This window comes from Oncorhynchus clarkii, chromosome 32 (genome assembly GCF_045791955.1).
Source record: "Oncorhynchus clarkii lewisi isolate Uvic-CL-2024 chromosome 32, UVic_Ocla_1.0, whole genome shotgun sequence".
In the NCBI taxonomy this organism is placed as follows: domain Eukaryota; kingdom Metazoa; phylum Chordata; class Actinopteri; order Salmoniformes; family Salmonidae; genus Oncorhynchus; species Oncorhynchus clarkii.
The window spans coordinates 40,419,542-40,443,733 of NC_092178.1; the positions used below are offsets into that span (position 1 = coordinate 40,419,542).

Below are 24,192 nucleotides of genomic sequence, written 5' to 3' on the forward strand. Positions count from 1 at the left end.
AGCCAATGCTAAAGTGTAAAGAGTGACTGTCAACAGTGGCCAGCATATTGCTGCTATGTTAACTATTGAAGGTTTAACTTTTGTAAATCACTTTCCCTAAAATAAATAATATCAGTGAGTAGATTGATGGGTGCTGCTTTTTTGCTCAGGACAGCTCGCAGGTGCTGTGTGAATGTAGCTATCAACTTCTGTACCGATTGAGAAGTTGTGACTTGCAGTAGAATGCTGTATTTGAATGAACGGCCAATCATATTGCTCAAATACAAAGAGCACGACTATTCTTTGTGTAGTCTTCAATGGTTTTCCATGGTAGACCGCGACAGAGCAGGTAAATGTTGAACTGGACCGCAAAATGCGCTGAGAAGTAAATAGCCCGGTCGCTGCCACTGCTTTGAAAGTGGTGTGGCGGCGCAGCACCAAATATAAAATTACTGTGGCAAATGCTGTCTCGCCACATGTTTTCTGGTGGCTCTGAGGCAATGCCAAGTGTACTCAATTGGTTCTACTCACACAGCAGCCTGGGAGACATTCTAGGCATCTGAATTGAGACATTCTAGCCATCCTAATTGAGCCTAATGGATAGCTCTCTTCATTTCAAATAAAGAACCCCAAGATATTTGTGTGGTCAATTCCATGTTCATTAAATCAAGACAAGCGTCACTGACAACGCAAATGGAGAAGGTGTGCATGTCTACTGCGCCACTGTGGATATGACCAATAGGGGCTGGCTGATAACAATGAAGGAGGGAGTGGAGTAAAGGTGGGTGGTGAAAAGGGTCTCACCACGTGAGTGGGCTTGAGCGACTCTCCATCGAAGCGTGTCAGGTTGGAGCTGTCTTCTGGGAAGCCATCGCAGTCCTCCAGCTCCTGGGCGTTGCACGGGGGCTTGCCCTTGTCTGGGTTGGCATTCTGAACTCAAGAGAGATGGAAGCAGAGAGATTGGGTAGCGTTAACAGTGAGGTAGCGTTCAATGACGCATTGAATTCATTAATTAGAAGCTAATGGCGATGGGAACGCTAAATCCCTAAATGAGCAGTGAGTGGTTAAACAGTCCCAAGTTGGGGACTGAAAATATCATAAAAAATAGGAAGCTGAGACTGAGGCAGCTCAAGAGAACTGGACATGATGGTGTGAGGGAGAAGTAGAGCTGCTTTCAGAAACTAAAGAGGGAGGGGTGAGAGTGAGAAGACCTGAAGGTAGGGGAAAGGGGCAACAAAGAGGCTAAAAGTGAGGGCTCAGAGAGGGGGTTGGAGGGGGGTCAATTTAGGGGAGATTAGATGCATAGAGGCACAGAAAGTAACATCAAGATTGGAGGTAAAAAGGAGAATAGAGAGATGAACAGCAAATGAGGCGTTCATAATGGATAAATAAAGACTGAGGGGGTTGAGGAGAGCACAGGATAGGATTCATCATCAGTAACCCAGGGTCATGTTCATTAGAGCAATGGAAAATGGAAAGATGCATTTCAGGTAAAGAAATCACTCCCTGTTTCACTCCTTTTTCTTCCATTTTATGACTAATGAACACTACCCAAAATTAAAAGACCAGGCTCAGCGTATGTCAGTGAGTCTCACCATGTCCTCAGTAGTGAGGTATGTCAGTCTCTCGTGGAGCAAGGCTGTCTGCTCCTCACTCATCAGGAACTCTCCTCTCCCGTCTCCTCCAGTCAGCAGCTCTGGCCACATGGGCCCCTCGCTCCTCTTCTGGAGAGTCACCTCCAGGCTAGGAACACACACACACAGAGACAGACAGGGCGGTAGGACTATACTGGGTGAGGGGTATGGTGGAAAATTGCAAGATTATGTTATAATACTTTTATTGCATCAAATGGTTGTTTTATGCAACAGAATAGAGGATTCTCATAAATATTGTGTGTGTGTTCTACTAAGGATTGACCTCTGGGAGATAACACTGACAGGAGATTTAAAATGTCTTTTGGGTGGTAAAACCTAAAGAGCATTCCAGAGCATGAGTTAATGTTTCTGTTCTATATGGTACCAGGGAGAGATGACCTCAGGGCCAGACTCTGGTCTATACACAAAGATGACTGTTTTTACAGCAGATACTGTCTGCTATGAATTATAGGTATCTTTCATACAAATCTTAACCTTGTGACCCATTCTATACTAACCTTGTGACCCATCTGTTGTTCGTCATGTACAGTTGAAGACGGAAGTTTACATACACCTTACATACATTTAAACTCAATTTTTCACAATTCCTGGCATTCAATCCTAGTAAAAATTCCCTGTCATAGGTCAGTTAGGATCACCACTTTATTTTAAGAATGCGAAATGTCAGAATAGTAGTAGAGAGAATTATTTATTTCAGCTTTTATTTCTTTCATCACATTCCCAATGAGTCAGAAGCTTACATACACTCAATTAGTATTTGGTAGCATTCCCTTTAAATTGGGTCAAACGTTTCGGGTAGCCTTCCACAAGCTTCCCACAATAAGTTGGGTGAATTTTGGCCCATTCCTCCTGACAGAGCTGGTGTAACTGAGTCAGGTTTGTAGGCCTCCTTGCACACACGCGCTTTTTCGGTTTACCCACAAATTTTCTATGGAATTGAGGTCAGGGATTTATGACGGCCACTCCAATACCTTGACTTTGTTGTCCTTAACTTCTTGACCATACTTGAGACGCAGACGTCTCAAGTATGCACCTGGAAATGCAAATGCGCTACGCTAAATGCTAAATGTACTCGTTACAACTCAATCCTTGATCAAAATTCACAAGCAGGGTATTGAATTAAAGCTACACTCGTTGTGAACCTAGCCAGCAAGTCAGATTTTTAAAATGCTTTTCGGCGAAAGCATGAGAAGCTATTATCTGATAGCATGCACCCCCCAAAATGCCAGCACGACACGTAAACAACAGATTTTGCGGTAGCCGGCGCTACCCAAAACGCAGAAATAAAATATAAAACATTCATTACCTTTGACGAGCTTCTTTCTTGGCACTCCTATATGCCCCATAAACATCACTATTGGGTCTTTTTTTCGTTTAAATCGGTCCATATATACCCAAAATAGCTTTGTATGGAAGCTGTGTCATTCAGAAAAAAACATTGTTTTTAAACGCTGCGTCATTTTTTAAAATTAAAAAAGTCGACGATAAGCTTTCACAAAACACTTCGAAATCCTTTTGTAATCCAACTTTAGGTATTAGTAAACGTTTATAATCTATCAAAATGATTACAGGGCGATGTATATTCAATAGGTCTTCGCTTGCAAATCAATGGCTGCTAATGTCTTCATTAACAACATCCGGGTGAAGACTGGGAAAATGGATGCCAGATAGATGGATTTTCCAACAATTAATTCAATTGAAAATGACGACAATGGCGACATCGTGTGGAATTTGTATGAATTGCAGGCAGGTCGATATTAAATTCTTCTTAAATTCTTTTAACAATTCGTGGAAGTGACTTATGGAAATTATTTTTAGCTTTCAGAGAGCAGTTTTTCTTGCGTTTTTCAATGAAACACACGATCTGTTATAGTCACAGCCGTGATTTAACCAGTTTTATAAACTTCAGAGTGTTTTCTATCCACACATACTAATCATATGCATATACTATATTCCTGGCATGAGTAGCAGGACGCTGAAAAGTTGCGCGATTTTTAACAGAATGTTCGAAAAAGGAAGGGGTAGACTTAAGAGGTTTAAGCCATTTGCCACAACTTTGGAAATATGCTTGGGGTCATTGTCCATTTGGAAGGGCCATTTGCAACAAAGCTTTTACTTCCTGACTGATGTCTTGATATGTTGATTCAATATATCCACTTAATTTTCCTTCCTCATGGCGCCATCTATTTAGTGAAGTGCACCAGTCCCTCCTGCAGCTAAGCACCCCCACATGATGCTGCCACCCCCGTGCTTCACGGTTGGGATAGTGTTTTTCGGCTTGCAAGCCTCCCCCTTTTTCCTCCAAACATAACAATGGTCATTATGGGCAAACAGTTCTATTTTTGTTTCACCAGACCAGAGGGCATTTCTCCAAATGTATGATCTTGTCCCCATGTGAGGTTGCAAGTCTGGCTTTTTTTATGGCGGTTTTGGAGCAGTGGCTTCTTCTGTGCTGAGCGGCCTTTCAGGTTATGTCGATATAGGACTCGTTTTACTGTAGATATAGATACTTTTGTACCCGTTTCCTCCAGCATCATCAAAATATCATTTGCTGTTGTTCTGGGATTGATTTGCACTTTTTGCACTTTTCGCACCAAAGCACATTCATCTCTAGGAGACAGAACACATCTCCATCCTGAGTGGTATGACAGCTGCGTGGTCCCATGGTGTTTATACTTGCGTACTACTGTTTGTACAGATGAACGTGGTACCTTCAGGCATTTGGAAAATGCTCCCAAGGATGAACCAGACTTGGAGGTCTACAACTTTTCCTCGGAGGTCTTGGCTGATTTCTTTAGATTTTCCCATGATGTCAAGCAGGGGCACTGAGTTGGAAGGTAGGCCTTGAAATACATCCACAGATACACCTCCAATTGACTCAAATTATGTCAATTAGCCTATCAGAAGCTTCTAAAGCCGTGACATCATTTTCTGGAATTTTCCAAGCTGTTTAAAGGCACAGTCAACTTAGTGTATGTAATATTCTGACCCACTGGAATTGTGATACAGTGAATTATAAGTGAAATAATCTGTCTGTAAACAATTGCATGACAAGTAATTTGTCCAACACAAAGTAGATGTCCTATCTGACTTGCCAAAACTATAGTGTGAAAGGGGTGTATCTTGGCTATAAAATACCTTTGTAATTTTGTCTCGGGGCTCTTAACGAATCATCTGAGCGTGAATCGTCGACCAGCCATCATTATCGTAGAGCATGTGTGCGTTGTATTGACCTGCTCACTTATTAATAAGTGATTAAATATTTAGTGTAAGTATAACTCTGACTTGTGTGATAAGTTTGTCTCTCCTCATTTGATAATAAAGAAATTAGCCATCACAGGGGGAGGACTGTGAGCTCTTGTTCTCTGTGGCAGACATGAGTAAGACATTTAAGAGTGTTAACCAATAGGGGCTCACTGGCCCAGCGTCGTCCGGGTTTGGCCGGCGTAGGCCGTCATTGTAAATAAGAATTAGTACTTAACTGAAATGCCTTAAATAAAGGTTAAATAACATAAATAAATAAAAAGCCTTGCAAGGCTGCCAGCCCAGACAGCATCCCAAGCCACGTCCTCAAAGCATGTGCCAAACAGCTGGCTGGTGTGTTTACAGACATTCAATCTCTCCTGAACCCTCATATTTTCCACATTTTGTTACGTTACAGCCTTATTCTAAAATGGATCAAATAAAATCCACAATAATCTACACACATTACCACATAATGACAAAGCAAAAACTGCAAATTTATCAAAAATAAAAACCAGAAATAACTTATTTACATAAGTATTCAGACCCTTTGCTATGAGACTCGAAATTGAGTTCAGGTGAATCCTGTTTCCATTGATCATCCTTGAGATGATTCTACAACTTGTTTGGAGTCCACCTGTTGTAGATTCAATTGATTGGACATGATTTGGAAAGGCACACATCTGTCTATATAAGGTCCCACAGTTGTCAGTGCGAAAACCAAGCCACGAGGTTGAATGTTTGTATAGCTCCAAGACAGGATTGCGTCGAGACACAGATCTGGGGAAGGGTACCAAAACATTTCTGCAGCATTGAAGGTCCTCAAGAACGCAGTGGCCTCCATAATTCTTAAATGGAAGAAGTTTGGAACCACCAAGACTCTTCTTAGAGCTGGCCAAACTGGGCAATTGGGGGAGAAGGGCCTTGGTCAGGGAGGTGACCAAGGACCCAATGGTCACTCTGACAGAGCTCCAGAGTTCCTCTGTGGAGATGGGAGAACCTTCCAGAACGACAACCATCTCTGCAGCACTCCACAAATAAGGCCTTTATGGTAGAGTGGCTAGACAGAAGCCACTCCTCAGTAAAAGGCACGACAGCCTGCTCTGAGTTTGCCAAAAGGCACCTAAAGGACCCTCAGACCATGAGAAACATTATTCTCCAGTCTGATGAAACTAAGATTGAAGTCTTTGGCCTGAATGCCAAGCGTCACGTGTGGAGGAAACCAGATACTGCTCATCACCTGGCCAATACCATCCTTACAGTGAAGCACGGAGGTGGCAGAATCTTGCTGTGGGGACGTTTTTTAGCGGCAGGGACTCGGAGACTAGTCAGGATCGAGGCAAAGATGAACGGAGCAAAGAACAGAGAGATCCTTGATGAAAACTTGCTCCAGAGTGCTCAGGACCCCCGTTCTGGGGCGAAGGTTCACCTTCCAACAGGACACCGACACTTAGCAAAAAGCCAAGACAATGCAGGAGTGGCTTCGGGACGAGTCTCTGAATTTCCTTGAGTGGCCCAGCCAGAGCCCGGACTTGAAAAAAGCTGTGCAGCAACGCTCCCTATCCAACCTGACAGAGCTTGAGAGGATTTGCAGAGAAGAATGGGAGAGAAGAATGGGAGAACCTCCCCAAATACAGGTGTGCCAAGTTATAGCATCATACCCAAGAAGACTCGCTGCCAAATGTGCTTCAACAAAGTACTGAGTAAAAGATTCTGTATACTTGTGTAAATGTGATTTCAGTTGTAATTTTTGTTTGTTCTTTGTCGTTGTGGTATTATGTTTTTATTTTTTTATTTAACCTTTATTTAACTAGGCAGATTGATAGATTGATGTGGGGAAAAAAATGTATACATTTTAGGCTATGACCTAACCTCAAGGGGTCTGAATACTTTCCAATGCACGTTCAAATGCACGTTCTTCCTATTTCCACTTAGTGCTACAACAAGCACTGCAGCAGTAATGAATGAGTAGGAAAGTATCTATAGGCTTGCGTTGTTATTATTAGCGGCTTGGGTCTTTTTTAATATCAAGGAATATTTAACTTTCTCTGTTCATAGGAGTAACATGAATTTGTGCACGAGGCAGAAATAATGAAGCCCCATAAGTTGGAAGACGCTGTCCCTTTTTGGTCAGTGTCAGTGGAGGAAAGGGACAAGGGAGGGATGTTGAGAGGTGGACCAGCAGTGTGCTGCTAATATGCTAATACTAACCATCAGATGCAGGCACCATCACCCCAGTAAAATAGAAATAAAATTATTGAAATCTATGCTGGCTCTGCTATGCTTCACAAATAATACAACAATGGATCTATTACCGGATTGATCATATAGCCTAACTCAAATATTATTTTTTTTAAAGATATATACACTGCTCAAAAAAATAAAGGGAACACTAAAATAACACATCCTAGATCTGAATGAATGAAATATTCTTATTAAATACTTTTTTCTTTACATAGTTGGATGTGCTGACAACAAAATCACACAAAAATTATCAATGGAAATCAAATTTATCAACCCATGGAGGTCTGGATTTGGAGTCACACTCAAAATTAAAAGTGGAAAACCACACTACAGGCTGATCCAACTTTGATGTAATGTCCTTAAAACAAGTTAAAATTAGTCTCAGTAGTGTGTGTGGCCTCCACGTGCCTGTATGACCTCCCTACAATGCCTGGGCATGCTCCTGATGAGGTGGCGGATGGTCTCCTGAGGGATCTCCTCCCAGACCTGGACTAAAGCATCCGCCAACTCCTGGACAGTCTGTGGTGGATGGAGCGAGACATGATGTCCCAGATGTGCTCAATTGGATTCAGGTCTGGAGAACGGGCGGGCCAGTCCATAGCATCAATGCCTTCCTCTTGCAGGAACTGCTGACACACTCCAGCCACATGAGGTCTAGTATTGTCTTGCATTAGGAGGAACCCAGGGCCAACCGCACCAGCATATGGTCTCACAAGGGGTCTGAGGATCTCATCTCGGTACCTAATGGCAGTCAGGCTACCTCTGGCGAGCACTGTGCGGCCCCCCCAAAGAAATTCCACCCCACACCATGACTGACCCACCGCCAAACCGTTCATGCTGGAGGATGTTGCAGGCAGCAGAACGTTCTCCACGGCGTCTCCAGACTCTGTCACATGTGCTCAGTGTGAACCTGCTTTCATCTGGGAAGAGCACAGGGCGCCAGTGGCGAATTTGCCATCCTGGATGAACTGCACTAACTGAGACACTTGTGTGGGTTGTAGACTCCGTCTCATGCTACCACTAGAGTGAAAGCACCGCCAGCATTCAAAAGTCACCAAAACATCAGCCAGGAAGCATAGGAACTGAGAAGTGGTCTGTGGTACCACATGTTATAACTTTTCCTTTATTGCTCTATTTTCTCCTCTGCATTGTTGGGAAGGACCCGTAGAAGGAATTTCACTGTTAGTCTACACTGTTTGTTTACGAACCATGTGACAAATAAAATCTAATTGTATTTGAATGGTATCTAACAAATAGAGAACAAAAACGAACTCTCATATGAGTCAAACTATAGTTTCCTGTTTGTTTGTAGATAGTGGTAATGCTCTGATATTTTCACAAAAGCGAATTCACCATTAAAGGAAATCCGACTCATGACTCTGGGCTGAGTAAAAGCAGATGTGTGCCTGCATCCGAAATTGCACCCTATTCTCCATGTAGTGCACTACTTTCGACCAAGGCCGCTAACCTTTTCTCGTCTTTGATGATCCAGGCACTGGCTTCGGGGTCCACAGGGGCATGCAGCTGCCCCTCCAGCAAGGGGGCAAAACCCTGCACCCCCACACTCACATTTTCCATGTAGAGCTTGAAGACCACGTCGTCTTTGGTGATGCCCTCGGGCATACGCACAGATACTGTTACATCCTCTATTGTCTGCTGCCAGAAGTAGATTGGATCTGAATGGCATGGGGGAGAAAAATAACCTTATTAGAGGGGTAATAGCTGGAACAGGCCGAGAATCAGACAGATGTTGTAATTGTAGCCCATCCCTTTAAGGAACATTCAGGCATTGCCCTTTGGGTAAACCCTCCTCTATTTGAAAATGATTCAACAGCTAGGCATATATGCACAATGACAGACCTCAATGCCACACCCGTCCTGTCGGCCTCTGACAAACTGACAGTTCCATAATAGTCTTACATCAGTCTCTCTGAATCATAGCTGATTAAAAAGCAGTGTATGTTACAAATGGAACCATATATCCAAATATACATCAAATTTTTCTAAAATTGATTACATTGATTCCCCCTCCCAAAAAATAGAATTAAATATCTTATTTACATAAGTATTCAAACCCTTTGCTATGAAACTCGAAATTGAGCTCAGGTGCATCCTGTTTCCATTGATCATCCTTGAGATGTTTATACAACTTGATTGGAGTAAATTCAATTGATTGTTCATGATTTGGAAAGGCACACGTCGGTCTATATATAGAGATATAGATATATATAGAAATAAAAGGCCGCCCAGCTAAACTGAGCAATCTGAGTTCCTCTGTGGAGAAATTTCCAGAAAGACCACCATCTCTGCAGCACTCCACCTACCAGGACTTTATGGTAGAGTGACCAGATGGAAGCCACTCCTCAGTAAAAAGGCACATGACAGCCCGCTTGGAGTTTGCCAAATGCACCTAAAGACTCTCAGACCATGAGAAACAAGATTCTCGGGTCTGCTGAAACCAAGATTGAACTCTTTGGCCTGAATGCTAAGTGTCACGTTTGAGGAAACACTGGTACCATCCCTACGGTGAGGCATGGTGGTGGCAGCATCATGCTGTGGGGATGTTTTTCAGCAGCAGGGACTGGGAGAGATTGTTGATGAAAACCTGCTCGAGTGCTCAGGACCTCAGACTGTGGCGAAGGTTCACCTTCCAACAGGTCAACGACCCTAAGCACACAGCAAAGACAATGTAGGATTGGCTTCAGGACAAGTCTCTGAATGTCCTTGAGTGACCCCGCCAGAGCCCGGACTTGAACCCAAAATCGCTGACAAAATGTGCTTCAACAAAGTACTGAGTAAAGGGTCTGAATACTTATGTAAATGTCATATTTCAGTTAATTTTTAATAAATTAGGAAACATATCTAAAAAAAATATATATATATATATATATTTTTTTTTTGTGTAGATTGATGAAGAAAAAAAAAACGACTTAATTTTTGAATAAGGCTGTAACCAAACAAAATGTGGAAAAAGTCAAGGGGTTTGAATACTTTCCAAAGGCACTATGTACTGTCTAGGCTACCAGTCTATTACTTTTGAGCATGCTTGGTTATTGAATGAGAGATGGATAAATGGTAGCCTAATATTTGTTGTGTAGAGGGAATAAACCAGTCAGAAAATATTATAATGATTTAGGCCCATATAATAAAACTCAAAGAAACATATTAGGCTACACGCAATCTCCTTAACAATGGCAAATGCATCTCGATTAACATTAGCAAAAGTTTTTATTAGCCTATTATAATGGTGCCAGGTTTCCTCCATGCTTGAATCAATATTTCAAACACCAAAGGGCCACTTCATCACAAAACTCAGACACTGGAATGACAATGCATTCAGAATATTAAATCTATGAATTTAATCTATGAATTTAGTCTAATGTTGCCTGTCACCCATTTCATGATATTATTTCCCTATTTCACATACGTATTTCACATAGGCACGCCCATCCATCCAATCTCAAATACAAACTGTGATCATTCACAAACCCTTTTACAGCACCTTTCAATGTTCTATCCAATCCTGAGCAGTGGAAACAATGGCATACTTAAAAGTTTCTTCATATGTTATATTTCCTATGTAGCTTTTACCTATGACCTGTAGCATTGACCCACCAGCGCTCGACTCCATCTCCATGGCCTGTGCCGCAGGCTGCTCCAGCAGCGCCCCGTCCACATGTGTGAAAACAAAAGGTTTCTCCGAAGCCACCATTAGCCCTTTCCCTTGGGGCTCCAACGCTGCATAGTGGGGCACTGACTTCCCCCTCAGCATCTTCCTCTTCCTTACCTTGTACTTCTTCTCCTGACCTGAAAATGGCCGATACAGCACACACAGAATACATGTGCAAGCATTATTAGACTGATCTGATTGCAATTTACAGGTTTAATTCTCATACAGAATACATGTATTTTCTCTGCAACTTCACTATTACCATTACACGTTTTTATTATTATTCAAGTTATTACCTCTAAATATTTGTCTAGTATACAAATTAAGAAAATACTTGTTACAGAGAGGATTGTTACATTTTCGTACTGACAAAAATTAACGCATAGGCTATCGGACTCAAAAGAAACATGCAATTTCAGAGGTGTGGACTCGAGTCACATGACTTGGGCTTGAGTCTCACATTTGATGACTTGAGACTCAACTTTACTTGGAGCCTCAAGACCCGGGACTCGTCTTTGACTTGAGACTGATGACTTGAAATTATTTGGCCAGGTTTTGTAATGTTTTGTCACTCATTTTGTGGCACAGAGTCTCCGTGGATTACTCTTCCCCACGCAGCCAGAGACAGTAAGCTACAAAACACCAGTCTCAACATCAACAGTGTTGACAGGCGACTCCGGGATGCTGGCCTTCTAGACAGAGTTCCTCTGTCCAGTGTCTGTGTTCTTTTGCCAATCTTAATATTTTATTGGCCAGTCTGAGATATGGCTTTTTCTTTGCAACTATTTCAGGTCGAATGCACAGAATTTTTATGAAGATTCTCCTTAGCAACATTTATTTTGGAAGACACAGATCTACAGTTGAGATATCAGAGCAAATTTAAGTCAATTAACGCACATTTCGTTTTCCCAAACACTAAGTAAATGTCGTTTCTGTAGGTCAACCTTTGATAATAGAAATTATGGCCATTGATAATAGAAATGATGGGCATGAAGGTGGTAAACATGCCACAAATGCTCACATAGCTAATCTGCTAATTAGCTAGTCGTCATCAACTTATTATGCTCTTTCACTGAGAAACAAAAAAAAACAACTGAGGCACAAAATTATCCTGAATGACTTAGTTACTATTCCCAACTCCCTCATTATACCATCATCCATATAGAAGAGTTAGGTTTCGTCATCCCCTAGTGTTATGAGCAGTATATGGAATATAGGGTGCCATTTGGGACACAGACACAGTGCCCCACCCCACTCACCCTGTTCTGCAGTGTTAGAGACTGTGATCCATTCCAAAGAAACAGAGTAGCCACTTCCCTTTGCATCAGAGTCCGATGATGGGTCTTTCTGGATGCGGAGGAGCAGGACCTCCATGGAGTGGACCCCAGCCTGGACGTGAGATATGCTGTGGAGGATGGTGAAGGGCTCCCCCATCTCCTCACTGAACAAGGGCTGACAAACACACAAAATCAACAAGTCTAGTTAGTTCACAGACAGAAATGTGTTCTAAGTTTTAAGATCAATCCATGCACAGTGGGTACGAAATGTAGTATCTATAAGAACAAGATATTAGGTACACCCGTTTATTAGGTACACCCATCTAGTACCGGGTCGGACCTCACATCGCCTCCAGAACAGCCTGAATTCATCGGGGCATGGAAACGTTGCTCAATTGGTATCAAGGGATCTAATGTGTGCCAGGACACCAGGCAGGATGGCACCATGGACTCATGCTGCTTACGCCAAATCGTGACTCTGCCATCAGCATGACGCAACAGATAGCGGGATTCGTTAGCCCAGGCAATGTTTTTCCACGCCTCAATTGTTGGTAATTGTGTGCCCACTGGAACCACTACTTCTTGTTTTTAGCTGATACGAGTGGAACCCGGTGTGTTCGTCTGCTGCATTAGCCGACCCGTGACAAGGACCGACGAGTTGTGCGTTCCGAGATCCCATTCTGCGCCGTTATTTGTCGGTTTGTGGCCTGTTTGCTTTCTCCTTCGACCTCTCATCAATGTAACATTTTCGCCCATTGGGCTGCCGCTAAATGGATGTTTTTGGTTTGTCGGTAAACCCTAGACACTGTCGTACGTGAAAAGTCCAGGAAGCCGGCCATTTCTGTGATACTGGGACTGGCGCCTGGTACCGACGATCATACTACGCTCAATGTCACTTAGGTCACTTGTTTTGCCCATTCTAACGTTACATCGAACAGTAACATAATGTCTTGATGCCCATCTGCCTGCTAAATATAGCAAGCCACGACCACGTGACTCACACTGTAGGAGCTAATCATTTTTCATGAATGGGGTGGTGTACCTAACAAACTGTCCACTGAGTATGTGACATAGCGTTAGTAAAGCTTCATATAACAAGCTACATCTTTTGTGCATTTATACCATAAATAATCATGTCAAATACATTATAAAGCTTTAATAAATTATGGTGTATAATGTTAATTTAATGTGAATTTCCTGTCGCTGTGTAACCTATGTTATTAATGCGGATAAAGTTAATGTAACGCTTTACCCAAATGTCTAACTGGCTGGAATTGCTGGGCTTGTGATTAAGTAGAGGTTATTAATTTCTTTCAAGCTTATCAACATGCTAAACCTGATCTTCAGAATGGTATATAAAAGAGGACTCAAGATAAAACAGGCCTGGATTAATATATTCCACCATGGGTTTATGGTAGGTTAATTTGACAAACACTATATGTAACATTGAGATTGATATCTCTTTTTCAAGCGAGATATAACTGCTGACCTTTATTAAAATGGGATGTAAAAATAGTCTGGGAAAAAAACTAAAAGGAAAGTGGATGCAATGTTGTTGGTAAATATCTGAACATTGATTATGACAGAGTATATTGCATGTCCAAGTATTCTTACCTCCCACTTCAGACTGCAATTCTCCCTTCTCATGCTGGTTCTGAGGAGGTAGAGTCTGCCCACACCGTCAGAGAGAGATGCCCAGGTGGCAGAGGTGAAGCTAAGAGAGGCACAGAGACGTTCCTCACACACAGTGGGGTCAGAGGGCATGTGGAAGACCTCTATGGGCTTCCCCAGTGCCGTGTCCTGTCAACAAAATACAAAGACCTGTCAGTCTCCTGTCATCAATGGAGGATTTCTACAGAACCTCATCTCTGTTATGAATTCTCTTTATGAATGAAATAGTATAAGCCAGGGTTTATTTGGCCCCCAAGTTTTTTTGTTTTACCCTCTATTGCACATCGTAAGTATTCAGACCCTTTGCTATGAGACCCGAAATTAAGCTCAGGTGCATCCTGTTTACATTGATCATCCTTGAGATGTTTCTACAACTTGATTGGAGTCCACCTGTGTTAAATTCAATTGATTGGACAAGATTTGCAAAGGCACACACCTGTCTATATAAGGACCCACAGTTGTCAGTGCATGTCAGAGCAAAAACCAAGCCACGAGGTCAAAGGAATTGTCCGTAGAGCTCCGAGACAGGATTGGGTTGAGGAACAGATATGGGGAAGGGTACAAACAATTTCTGCAGCATTGAAGGCCCCAAGAACACAGTGGCCTCAATCATTAAATGGAAGAAGTTTGGAACCACCAAGATTCTTGAGAGCTGGCCACACGGCCAAACTAAGCAATCGGGGAAGAAGAGCCTTGGTCAGGGAGGTGATGGTCACTCTGGCAGAGCTCGACAGTTCCACTGTGGAGATGAACCAACATCTCTGCAGAACTCCACCAATACAAATCAACATATTTATATAGCCCTTCTTACATCAGCTGATATATCAAAGTGCTGTACAGAAACCCAGCCTATAACCGCAAACAGCAAGCAATGCAGGTGTAGAAGCACGGTGGCTAGGAAAAACTCCCTAGAAAGGCAAAAACCTAGGAAGAAACTTAGAGAGGAACCAGGCTATGAGGGGTGGCCAGTCCTCTTCTGGCTGTGCCGGATGGAGATTATAACAGAACATGGCCAAGATGTTCAAATGTTCATAAATGACCAGCATGGTCAAATAATAATAATCACAGTAGTTGTCGAGGGTGCAACAAGTCAGCACCTCAGGAGTAAATGTCAGTTGGCTTTCAGGCCGTTATGGCCGGTCAGGCCGCTATGGTAGAGTGGCCAGACAGAAACCACTCCTCAGTAAAATGGCACATGACAGCCCGTTTAGAGTTTGCCAAAAGGCACCTAAAGGACTCTGACGATGAGAAACAAGATACTCTCATTGAACTCTTTGACCTGAACGCCAAGCGGCATGTCTGGAGGACACCTGGCACCATTCCTACGGTGAAGCATGGCGGTGGAAGCATCATGCTGTGGGGATGTTTTTCAGCGGCAGGGACCTGGAGACTAGTCAGGTTGGAGGGAAAGATGAACGGAGCAAAGTACAGAGAGATCCTTGATGAAAACCTGCCCCAGAGCACTCAGGACCTCATATTAGGGCGACGGTTCACCTTCCAACAGGACAACAACCCTAAGCACACAGCCAAGACAATGCAGGAGTGGCTTTGGGACTGGGATTCGGTGTTCGCTGCCTAACTTCTCCCCACATACACCAAACTCCAAAAATAATATGTAGGCCACCAAGCGGTATTGTCTGTAAAAGAATTACAAAAAAAATGCTATTAGACTTTCATGGGCAATCGTTGTGTACTGTCTGTATTGCTTCTGTCACAGCACGATGGGAGTATATTACACATCTCACAGACACCCGTTGGCTAGCTTTGATTTGAGTCGAAGCCAAAGTCATTCCTTTACTCTTCGTCATCATCGTCAAAACATTTCTCCAGTTTTGCTACTAATGAGATGCATAGCTACAACATTAGGCTACAATCTCCCCTTGTATCAAAGTGACTATGAACACCTTACTGCACCCCACACACCAAATGCAAGTATTCCCTTTGTATACATTCTGGGTATAGCAAACAAAGCTAGCTGGCTCAACTTGCTTGTAGTGGTACTAGCAAGCCACATTATGTCCAAATCTATCACAAAATTATACTGTACTGACTGAACAACACTGCATTGTGTGAAAAGAAAGCGTATATTGCTAGCTAGCTCCTGACAGCCAAATACAGTGGGGCAAAAAAGTTTTTAGTCAGCCACCAATTGTGCAAGAACTCCCACTTAAAAAGAAAAAGATGAGAGAGGCCTGTAATTTTCATCATAGGTACACTTCAACTATGACAGACAAAATGAGAAGAAAAAAAATCCAGAAAATCACATTGTAGGATTTTTAATGAATTTATTTGCAAATTATGTATTTGGTCAATAACAAAAGTTTATCTCAATACATTGTTATATACCCTTTGTTGGCAATGACAGAGGTCAAATGTTTTCTGTAAGTCTTCACAAGGTTTTCACACACTGTTGTTGGTATTTTGGCCCATTCTTCCATGCAGATCTCCTCTAGAGTAGTGATGTTTTGGGGCTGTTGCTGGGCAAAACGGACTTTCAACTCCCTCCAAAGATTTTCTATGGGGTTGAGATCTGGAGACTGGCTAGGCCATTACAGGACCTTGAAATGCTTCTTACGAAGCCACTCCTTCGTTGCCTGGGCGGTGTGTTTGGGATCATTGTCATGCTGAAAGACCCAGCCACATTTCATCTTCAATGCCCTTGCTGATGGAAGGAGGTTTTCACTCAAAATCTCACGATACATGGCCCCATTCATTCTTTCCTTTACACGGATCAGTCGTCCTGGTCCCTTTGCAGAAAAACAGCCCCAAAGCATAATGTTTCCACCCCCAAGCTTCACAGTAGGTATGGTGTTTTTTTGGATGCAATTCAGCATTCTTTGTCCTCCAAACACGACGAGTTGAGTTTTTACCAAAAAGTTATATTTTGGTTTCATCTGACCATATGACATTCTCCCAATCTTCTTCTGGATCATCCAAATGCTCTCTAGCAAAATTCAGACGGGCCTGGACATGTACTGGCTTAAGCAGGGGGACACGTCTGGCACTGCAGGATTTGAGTCCCTGGCGGCGTAGTGTGTTACTGATGGTAGGCTTTGTTACTTTGGTCCCAGCTCTCTGCAGGTCATTCACTAGGTCCCCCCGTGTGGTTCTGGGATTTTTGTTGACTTGAACAGAATATCGCTGTTTTAAAGTATAAAGTATCCTGTCAATCCACCATAGGAAACCCTAGAAATATATATAATAGAATAGACATGACCACTTAAGTTGACATTTGACAGTGGGTGGACCGGCGGCCATCTTTGTGGTAGTAATTAGAAGTAAAAATGTCAATTCAATTTACATTTCAATGGTGTACCAACTAAATTGCAGTGGTTTGAAGGGATAGTCAATTCTATGAATTCTATTTCTATGACTGAAATGAGACCCACCCTGTTTTCAAGAGCATGTTGTGTCTCAACCGATGGCGGGCACAATACAAAAACCTCAGATGATGTAAAGTAGGGTCTAAGCTTCAACATATGTGAATTAGTTTATGCTTTTTTAGATAATTGATGTTCAAGGTTCAAACGATTCATTCTTTTTTTATGAAAAAAAAAGTTTAAATAAGGACAACCCTGTTTGTAAGCTTAGAAATTATATAAAACTCAACTGTATACCTTTTCCAGTGATGAAGACATGGATCTCACGATATGGTGGAGTGTGCAAAATGGGTCAAATTTGAGCAGCTTTATCTACTGAATGTTTTGGCATTCAGGTACAAAAAGTCATTTTCTGACAACTTCTTCCATGGGAAAACATATGGAAAGTGTTGTTGGAATCAAAAGGGATACTGTCAAAATGTGATTAAATTCAAATGGATTTACCCAAAACAAATTGTATTGGTCACGTACACATATTTAGCAGATGTTATCTCAGGTGTAGCGAAATGCTTATGTCCCTAGCTCCAAAAGTGCAGTAATAACAATACAAACAAATCCAAAAAATGTAAAACAAAGAAATTCAAAAATATAGAAATATTAGAACGAGCAATGTCCGGAATATAAATATATACAGTGCATTTGGAAAGTATTCAGACCTCCACTTTCTGCACATTATAATGTTACAGCCTTATTCTAAAATTTAATAAACAGTTTTTTCTCATCAAATCTACACACAATATCCTATAATGACAAAACAAAAAACAGTTTTTAAAATAGTTTGCAAATGTAAAACAAATTCTAAACGGAAATACCACATTTAAATAAGTATTCAGACCCTTAACTCAGTACTTTGTTGAAACACTTTTGGCAGCAACTACAGCTTTGAGACTTCTGGGTATGACGCTACAAGCTTGGCACACTGTATTTGGGGAGTTTCTCTCATTCTTCTCTGCAGACCCTCTCAAGCTCTGTCAGGTTGGATGTGGAGCATTGTTGCACAGCTATTTTCAGGTCTCTCCAGAGATGTTCGATAGGGTTCAAGTCCGGGCTCTGGCTGGGCCACTCAAGGACATTCAGAGACTTGTACCAAAGCCACACCTGTCAGAGTGACCATCAGGTTCTTGGTCACCTCCCTGACCAAGGCCCTTCTCCCCCGATTGCCGGGGGCCTGCTCTAATAAGAGTCTTAGTGGTTCCAAACTTCTTCCATTTAAGAATGATGGAGGCCACTGTGTTCTTGGGGATCTTCAAAGAAGCAGAATTTGTTTTGTACCCTTCCCCACATCTGTGACTCGACACAATCCTGTATCAGAGCTCTACGGACAATTTCTTTGCTCTCGAGAGCTCTACGGACAATTCCTTCGATCTCATGGCTCGAAGATAAAGGCCTTGATTGGTGGAGAGCTGCAGAAATTGTTCTCCTTCTGGAAGGTTCTACCACCACAGAAAATAACTTTGGAGCTCTATCAGAGGGACCATCAGGTTCTTGGTCACCTCCCTGACCAAGGCCCTTCTCCCCCGATTGCTCAGGTTAGCTGTGTTCTTGGGGACCTTCAATGGTGCAGACATTTTTTGGTACCCTTCCACAAATCTGTGCCTCGACACAATCCTGTATCGGAGAGCTATGGACAATTCCTTCGACCTCATGGCTTGGTTTCTGCTCTGACATGCACTGCACTGTCAACTGTGGGACCTTATAGACAGGTGTGTGCCTTTCCAAATCATGTCCAATCAATTTGCCACAGGTGGACTCCAATCAAGTTGTAGAAACATCTCAAGGATGATCAATTGAAACGGGATGCACCAACTCTAAAAAACAGTTTTTGCTTTGTGTGTAGATTAATGACGAAAAACATTTAATACATTTTAGAACAAGGCTGTAACGTAACAAAATGTGTAAAAAGTCAAGGGGTCTGAATACTTTCCGAATGCCCTGTATGTATATGATGGTGTGTATAGATAGACATGGGCAGTATAGGAATATAAAAAGGTATGTACAACACTAGTTATATAGGATAGGCCTTGACTGGAATACAGTGTATACATATTAAGTGGGTTACCCATGTGCTGTTTTACCAGTGCATTGAGTGGACAAGTCAGAATATTAGTATGAGATAGCTTTTGAGAAGTATTATTAGTGGAGCAAAGTCTATGCATTATGGAGGCATCAATTTCAAGTTGGATGGAGGTATAACGGAAGCAATGTCCTGAGAGGTGTTGGGCTCTTGGTATAAAAATAAAAAAAACATTTCCACTGTGAAGCAGCATTCATTTTTCAGAACAAATTTACAAGATACCCATCAAGCATTTTGAGAGACTAACTTACCAGGGTAACCGTAAGATTCAGCACTCGCCCTTTGCAGTCAACAAAGAAAACACTGTCCTCATACCAGGGGTCTATATGCAGGTAGTTGTACATGCCAAAAGCACGCACATGGTCCAGGGTGTATTGACTGTCCTTCAGTTTCACCTCCGCCACAGCTATAGAGAGGAGGTAATGTAAATTTGTGAAATGTAATTTAAAAAACTGGGTGCTATACCATTGATGAATATTATCTAGGCTAGTGTTTTTATGGCATAACCTATAAAAAGGTACAATCATTCTGCATAGATGATGTTGCAACTCTTAGCTGTGAAGCTAAGAGTTTTCCAGCATACACTTCTTATTTTTTGAGTATATGCCAAATAGTGTGAGCAATCTGAAGTGAATAAACCCAAGAAATAAATCTACAGCCCAGATTTGTTTCAGCAATACTTTGCCATTGACTTAAAGGGATAGTTCGGGATTTTGGCAATGAAGCCCTTTATCCACTTCCCCAGAGTCCGATGAACTCATGGATACCATTTTATGTCTCTGCGTTCAGTTTGAAGGAAGTTGCTAAGTACCTTTAGCTTCTATTGACGATCTTCTGGCTGGTGGAGTTTTTGTTAAGAGCCCCGACATTTGATATAAACATTAAAACGCATCGCTTGCAGCACGGTTTTGGAAACATCTTTCATATCAGCGAGAAATAATATCAAAAAAAGGTTAAATTACTACACATCTTCATAGGGATAGGGTTCCCGCACAGCCATATTTCCACGTTACAACGTTTGTTTATGCAAAACAGACGGAAGACAGAGACGACTACCTGTGCTATTAATAACCTCTTTGGGCTGACATCCCGTTACCGGGATGATATCTGCGTCTCTGAACACCTATGTATGAATAGACACCACAAACGTGTCATCACAGAAAAAAAATACTGTCACAAATGTTAAAACTGTGTACAGTAAGTGTATATTTTGCATTTGTGAAATTATTATCAGTTAACATGGCCTTTATGAATTATTAAGCCTGTGTGCTTTATGTGCTTGCTTTTATTATATAAATGCTTCAACATTCGCTAAAAGTGACTAGCTGAGGAAAATTCTCAGAACAAAACGTAGAAAATCTCTTAAGGCTGGTTACCACAGATCTTATTTTTGCCATTAATCCAACAACAACAAAACATGATTTCCATAGGCTTTGGCCAATGAGCCATGGCGGAGTGGGAGCCTATAGTCGCCATTGATCTCTATTGGCTCGCGAAACTACCTCCTACTTCCTTTAAACCGGACTCAGAAACATACAAGTGGCTCTGGGGAAGTACTCTTAGATAAAGGGCTTCATTGTCGAAATCACGGACTATCCCTTTAACATTGACAAATGATTTTCAAAGACCATGTCTTTAGTATTGCATGTGCATTTATTGTAATACTGTATATAGTCAAACAATGGGAAAAAAATTGCCAGCTATAGAGCTGCCAATTCTTACCCATTGGCGTGCGTGTCTCACACACGCATTTGACCCTCTTCTCACAACATACCTCATATTTCAAACATTGAAAAGTACTGTTTTTATTTGTCCATTGTACTGTATAGTCAGCGCGTTAACTTTTCAACTGTGCTCCAAATCATTTTGAAATTGCAGCATCTGGGCCTGCAATTTAACATCACGAGCGGAACTTCTATCATTGTCCTGTCTTGGGGCAGCACATTGGTCTAGTTATGTAAGGAATCATGTTGTAAAGAAACGCCCCTCAAGATTAGAGTGAAACTGAATGGCGAGCTAGAACGTTCTCCACTGAGTTTCTAAAACTGTAAAAAGAGTAGCACGGTAGCGCTGTTTTATGTAGAATGTTGTCGACAAAATTAGGTTGCTTTTACTCCCGTCCTTATTGCAGAATTGCAGCCCTTTGTCAGCATGTACTAAAGTTGTTCCACATTTACATTAGTCCCCTCGTTTGGGGATTGGCATTTAGCCTGTGACGAAAAGGCAGCAGACAGACCTACAGTATGTTTTAGCAGGGAGGTTTGGTAGGGTGACCTGATTTGTAACTATGAAAATAATTTTGTTAAACAGATTGTGAACACAAAAGTGTACATTTGATTCTAGATGGGGGACAATAGGAAAATAATTTGGTTAAGGGCAGATTTGTCATCAATGGATGTTATTATCCATTTACTATATTTAGTCTGATCAGTGGAAAAATGTGCATTCCTAACAATGGGCTAAAATATAGGGTAATTACTGTGCTTGTCAGCAAGAACACTGCTGTTATTCCCCACACGTGTTTTATTATTCCACTTCTTCCCAATTTTGCCAGTGTAATCACATATTAGAAATCTCATATGCCTACTTGTGTCTTTGGAAATTAATTATGGCGCCATGTATTTTTGCAGGTATTCATGAACAAGTCATACAAATAAGCATTGGATAGTAAATGCTCCAAGAATCAAATATAATTTGACATTTTACTATTGTGCACATTCTAGGCAACGCATAAAGCATAATATTGTGTCTAGGTAGAGTAAGATGATGTCAAGGATCTTCACCTAGTAGCTATAAACCACACAAATTCATCAGATTTTTCTTCAAGGTTTGGTGATTTTGAGAAATTAATTGTAATAAGAAAAACATTTCAATCACCCCGCACTTGGGAAACATAGATCAGGGGTGGTGGCCAACCCTCCTGGAGAGCAAGCAGGATTTTCTTAGAGACCTTTCTTCAAGAGAGTTCACCCAAATTACAAAATGTTTGTGTCCTTATCTTGAAAGCAGTATATAGAAAAGTCAACTGCAATCTATGATTTGGTTACCCACTGCCATTAAACATGAATGTTGCCTGTGCAGAGCCTTGGTGTATTGGTAACACTCCCTGACACGTGTTGCATAAGAACAGGGATCAATCTCTGCTTCCAATCTTCCCACCGTTTTTAGTATTTAATTACTGCCTGAAGTGTAAAACCACATAAAACAATTGAAATAATATTAGCATACTTTATTAGCAAATTTCATCCCCCCAAAAAATCGCTAAGTAACAAAGTCATCCAATTGAGTGTTAATGTTGAAAGCACCCTGAACACTCCTGACCTGTGATTATTATTTTTTTTTTCCACCCTGGTTTTAGGCTTAAGCCATGTAAGAATAAATAGAATTGCAGGAAATGACATTTAAAACATGGGTTGTGTTAGGGGAAATTAAATTCACATAGCAAATCTCACTCACGCCAAGCTTTCTTCAAAAGTTAGCAGCCCTCTAGCTAAATCAAAAAATAATGGCAATATTAGCACGCTCTAAAGATAATGCGACGTGGCGGGCAGTTTCTCACCAGCATCTAGCTCTACGTTGTAAATTGGTATGGGCTCCAGAGACAGTCTGTAACTCTCAAAGCTGGGATCCAAAAGCTGTCTGTTGACCTTCAATGAATAATTCGATACAGCCATGTTTCAGAATTATTGATAAATTGACAATATGTTTCAGATGAAATATATAGGAGCTGAACTGCACGCAACTTAATGTGCTTCCTGTATGAATCAGTCGGAATATTTTACGGACGGACATATAGGGAGGTATGGGAAATTGAAATCTTGCAGGACGAGAAAAATTATGAAAATAATTCACTTATAAATAAATAAAAAGTGTCTGTTGAATTTTAGACACTATTAATGGATCATGACTGATAAAAAACGAATGCAAACAACCATGCGTGGTTCAACACTCTCGAAGGCAGAACCTTCGCGCTTTCGTGTTCTTCACCGGAAGGTTTATGTGTAGGGACTGCTTGCTTCGTTGGTCTTTATTAGCGTCATGGTAGCAACATTAAAACTTCCGGTTTTCCGATTTGCCTTCAAAATAAACATCTGTTGTTTAAACGCTGTGTATGATAAGAAATCAATATTTTTTTTTTGCAGTTTTGCATAGTCATAGTGCACTAAAGAGAATGACAACTTTACATAAGATAAATAATATTGTAAGGTGGAGCACATTGAAAAATTGCTATGTTATGTATATGAGTGGTTCTGTGCTTAAAGGTGTTTCTTGGTTCTTACAGATCCTATCACAGTTTAAATGTCTTTCCAGTTTTCTTGAGATGTATTCCTGGATGATTATATGGCCCTAGTGGTGGGGCTGAAGGAACCCTAGTGGTTAGAACGTTGGGCCAGTAACAAAGGTTGCTGGATTGAATCCCTGAGCTGACAAGGTAAAACAAATCTGCAGTTCTGCCCCTGAACAAGGCAGTTAACCCACTATTCCCCGGTAGGCTGTCATTGAGAATAAGAATTTGTTCTTAACTGATCTGCATATGTAACGGATGTGAAATAGCTAGCTAGTTAGCGGTGGTGCGCACTAAATAGCGTTTCAATCGGTGACGTCACTTGCTCTGAGACCTTGAAGTAGGTCTCACAGTGCTTCTACACCTGCATTGCTTGCTGTTTGGGGTTTTAGGCTGGGTTTCTGTACAGCACTTTGATATATCAGCTGATGTAAGAAGGGCTATGTAAATACATTTTATTTTATGTTTAAGTATGACAATGCTCCCGTCCATACAGACATGGTTTGTCTAGGGGAACTACTACTTCAGGGTCTCAGAGCAAGTGACGTCACCGATTGAAACGCTATTTAGTGCGCACCACCGCTAACTAGCTAGCTATTTCACATCCGTTACATATGCAGATCAGTTAAGAACAAATTCTTATTCTCAATGACAGCCTACCGGGGAATAGTGGGAACTACTACTTCAAGGTCTCAGAGCAAGTGACGTCACCGA

At 41.6% G+C, this 24,192-nt stretch overlaps 1 protein-coding gene across 2 annotated transcripts in view; it reads right to left on the minus strand.

Moving 5' to 3' along the window:
* Window positions 1–23,196, minus strand: part of LOC139391688 (NudC domain containing 1) — a 35,375-nt gene extending 12,179 nt beyond the window's left edge. Inside the window, exons 1-8 of one of the 2 annotated variants that reach the window (XM_071139131.1) lie at window positions 22,753–23,196; window positions 19,445–19,599; window positions 13,683–13,868; window positions 12,051–12,243; window positions 10,737–10,928; window positions 8,590–8,797; window positions 1,575–1,722; window positions 784–909 (exon numbers count right to left, since the gene is read on the minus strand). In XM_071139131.1, the coding sequence (XP_070995232.1) occupies window positions 784–909; window positions 1,575–1,722; window positions 8,590–8,797; window positions 10,737–10,928; window positions 12,051–12,243; window positions 13,683–13,868; window positions 19,445–19,599; window positions 22,753–22,867 (1,323 nt within the window). In that variant the 5' untranslated portion in view covers window positions 22,868–23,196. Of the gene's footprint in view, window positions 1–783; window positions 910–1,574; window positions 1,723–8,589; window positions 8,798–10,712; window positions 10,929–12,050; window positions 12,244–13,682; window positions 13,869–19,444; window positions 19,600–22,752 lie in introns of both variants that reach the window. The other variant, XM_071139130.1, reaches the window with a different exon arrangement.
* Window positions 23,197–24,192: the final 996 nt, after the last annotated feature.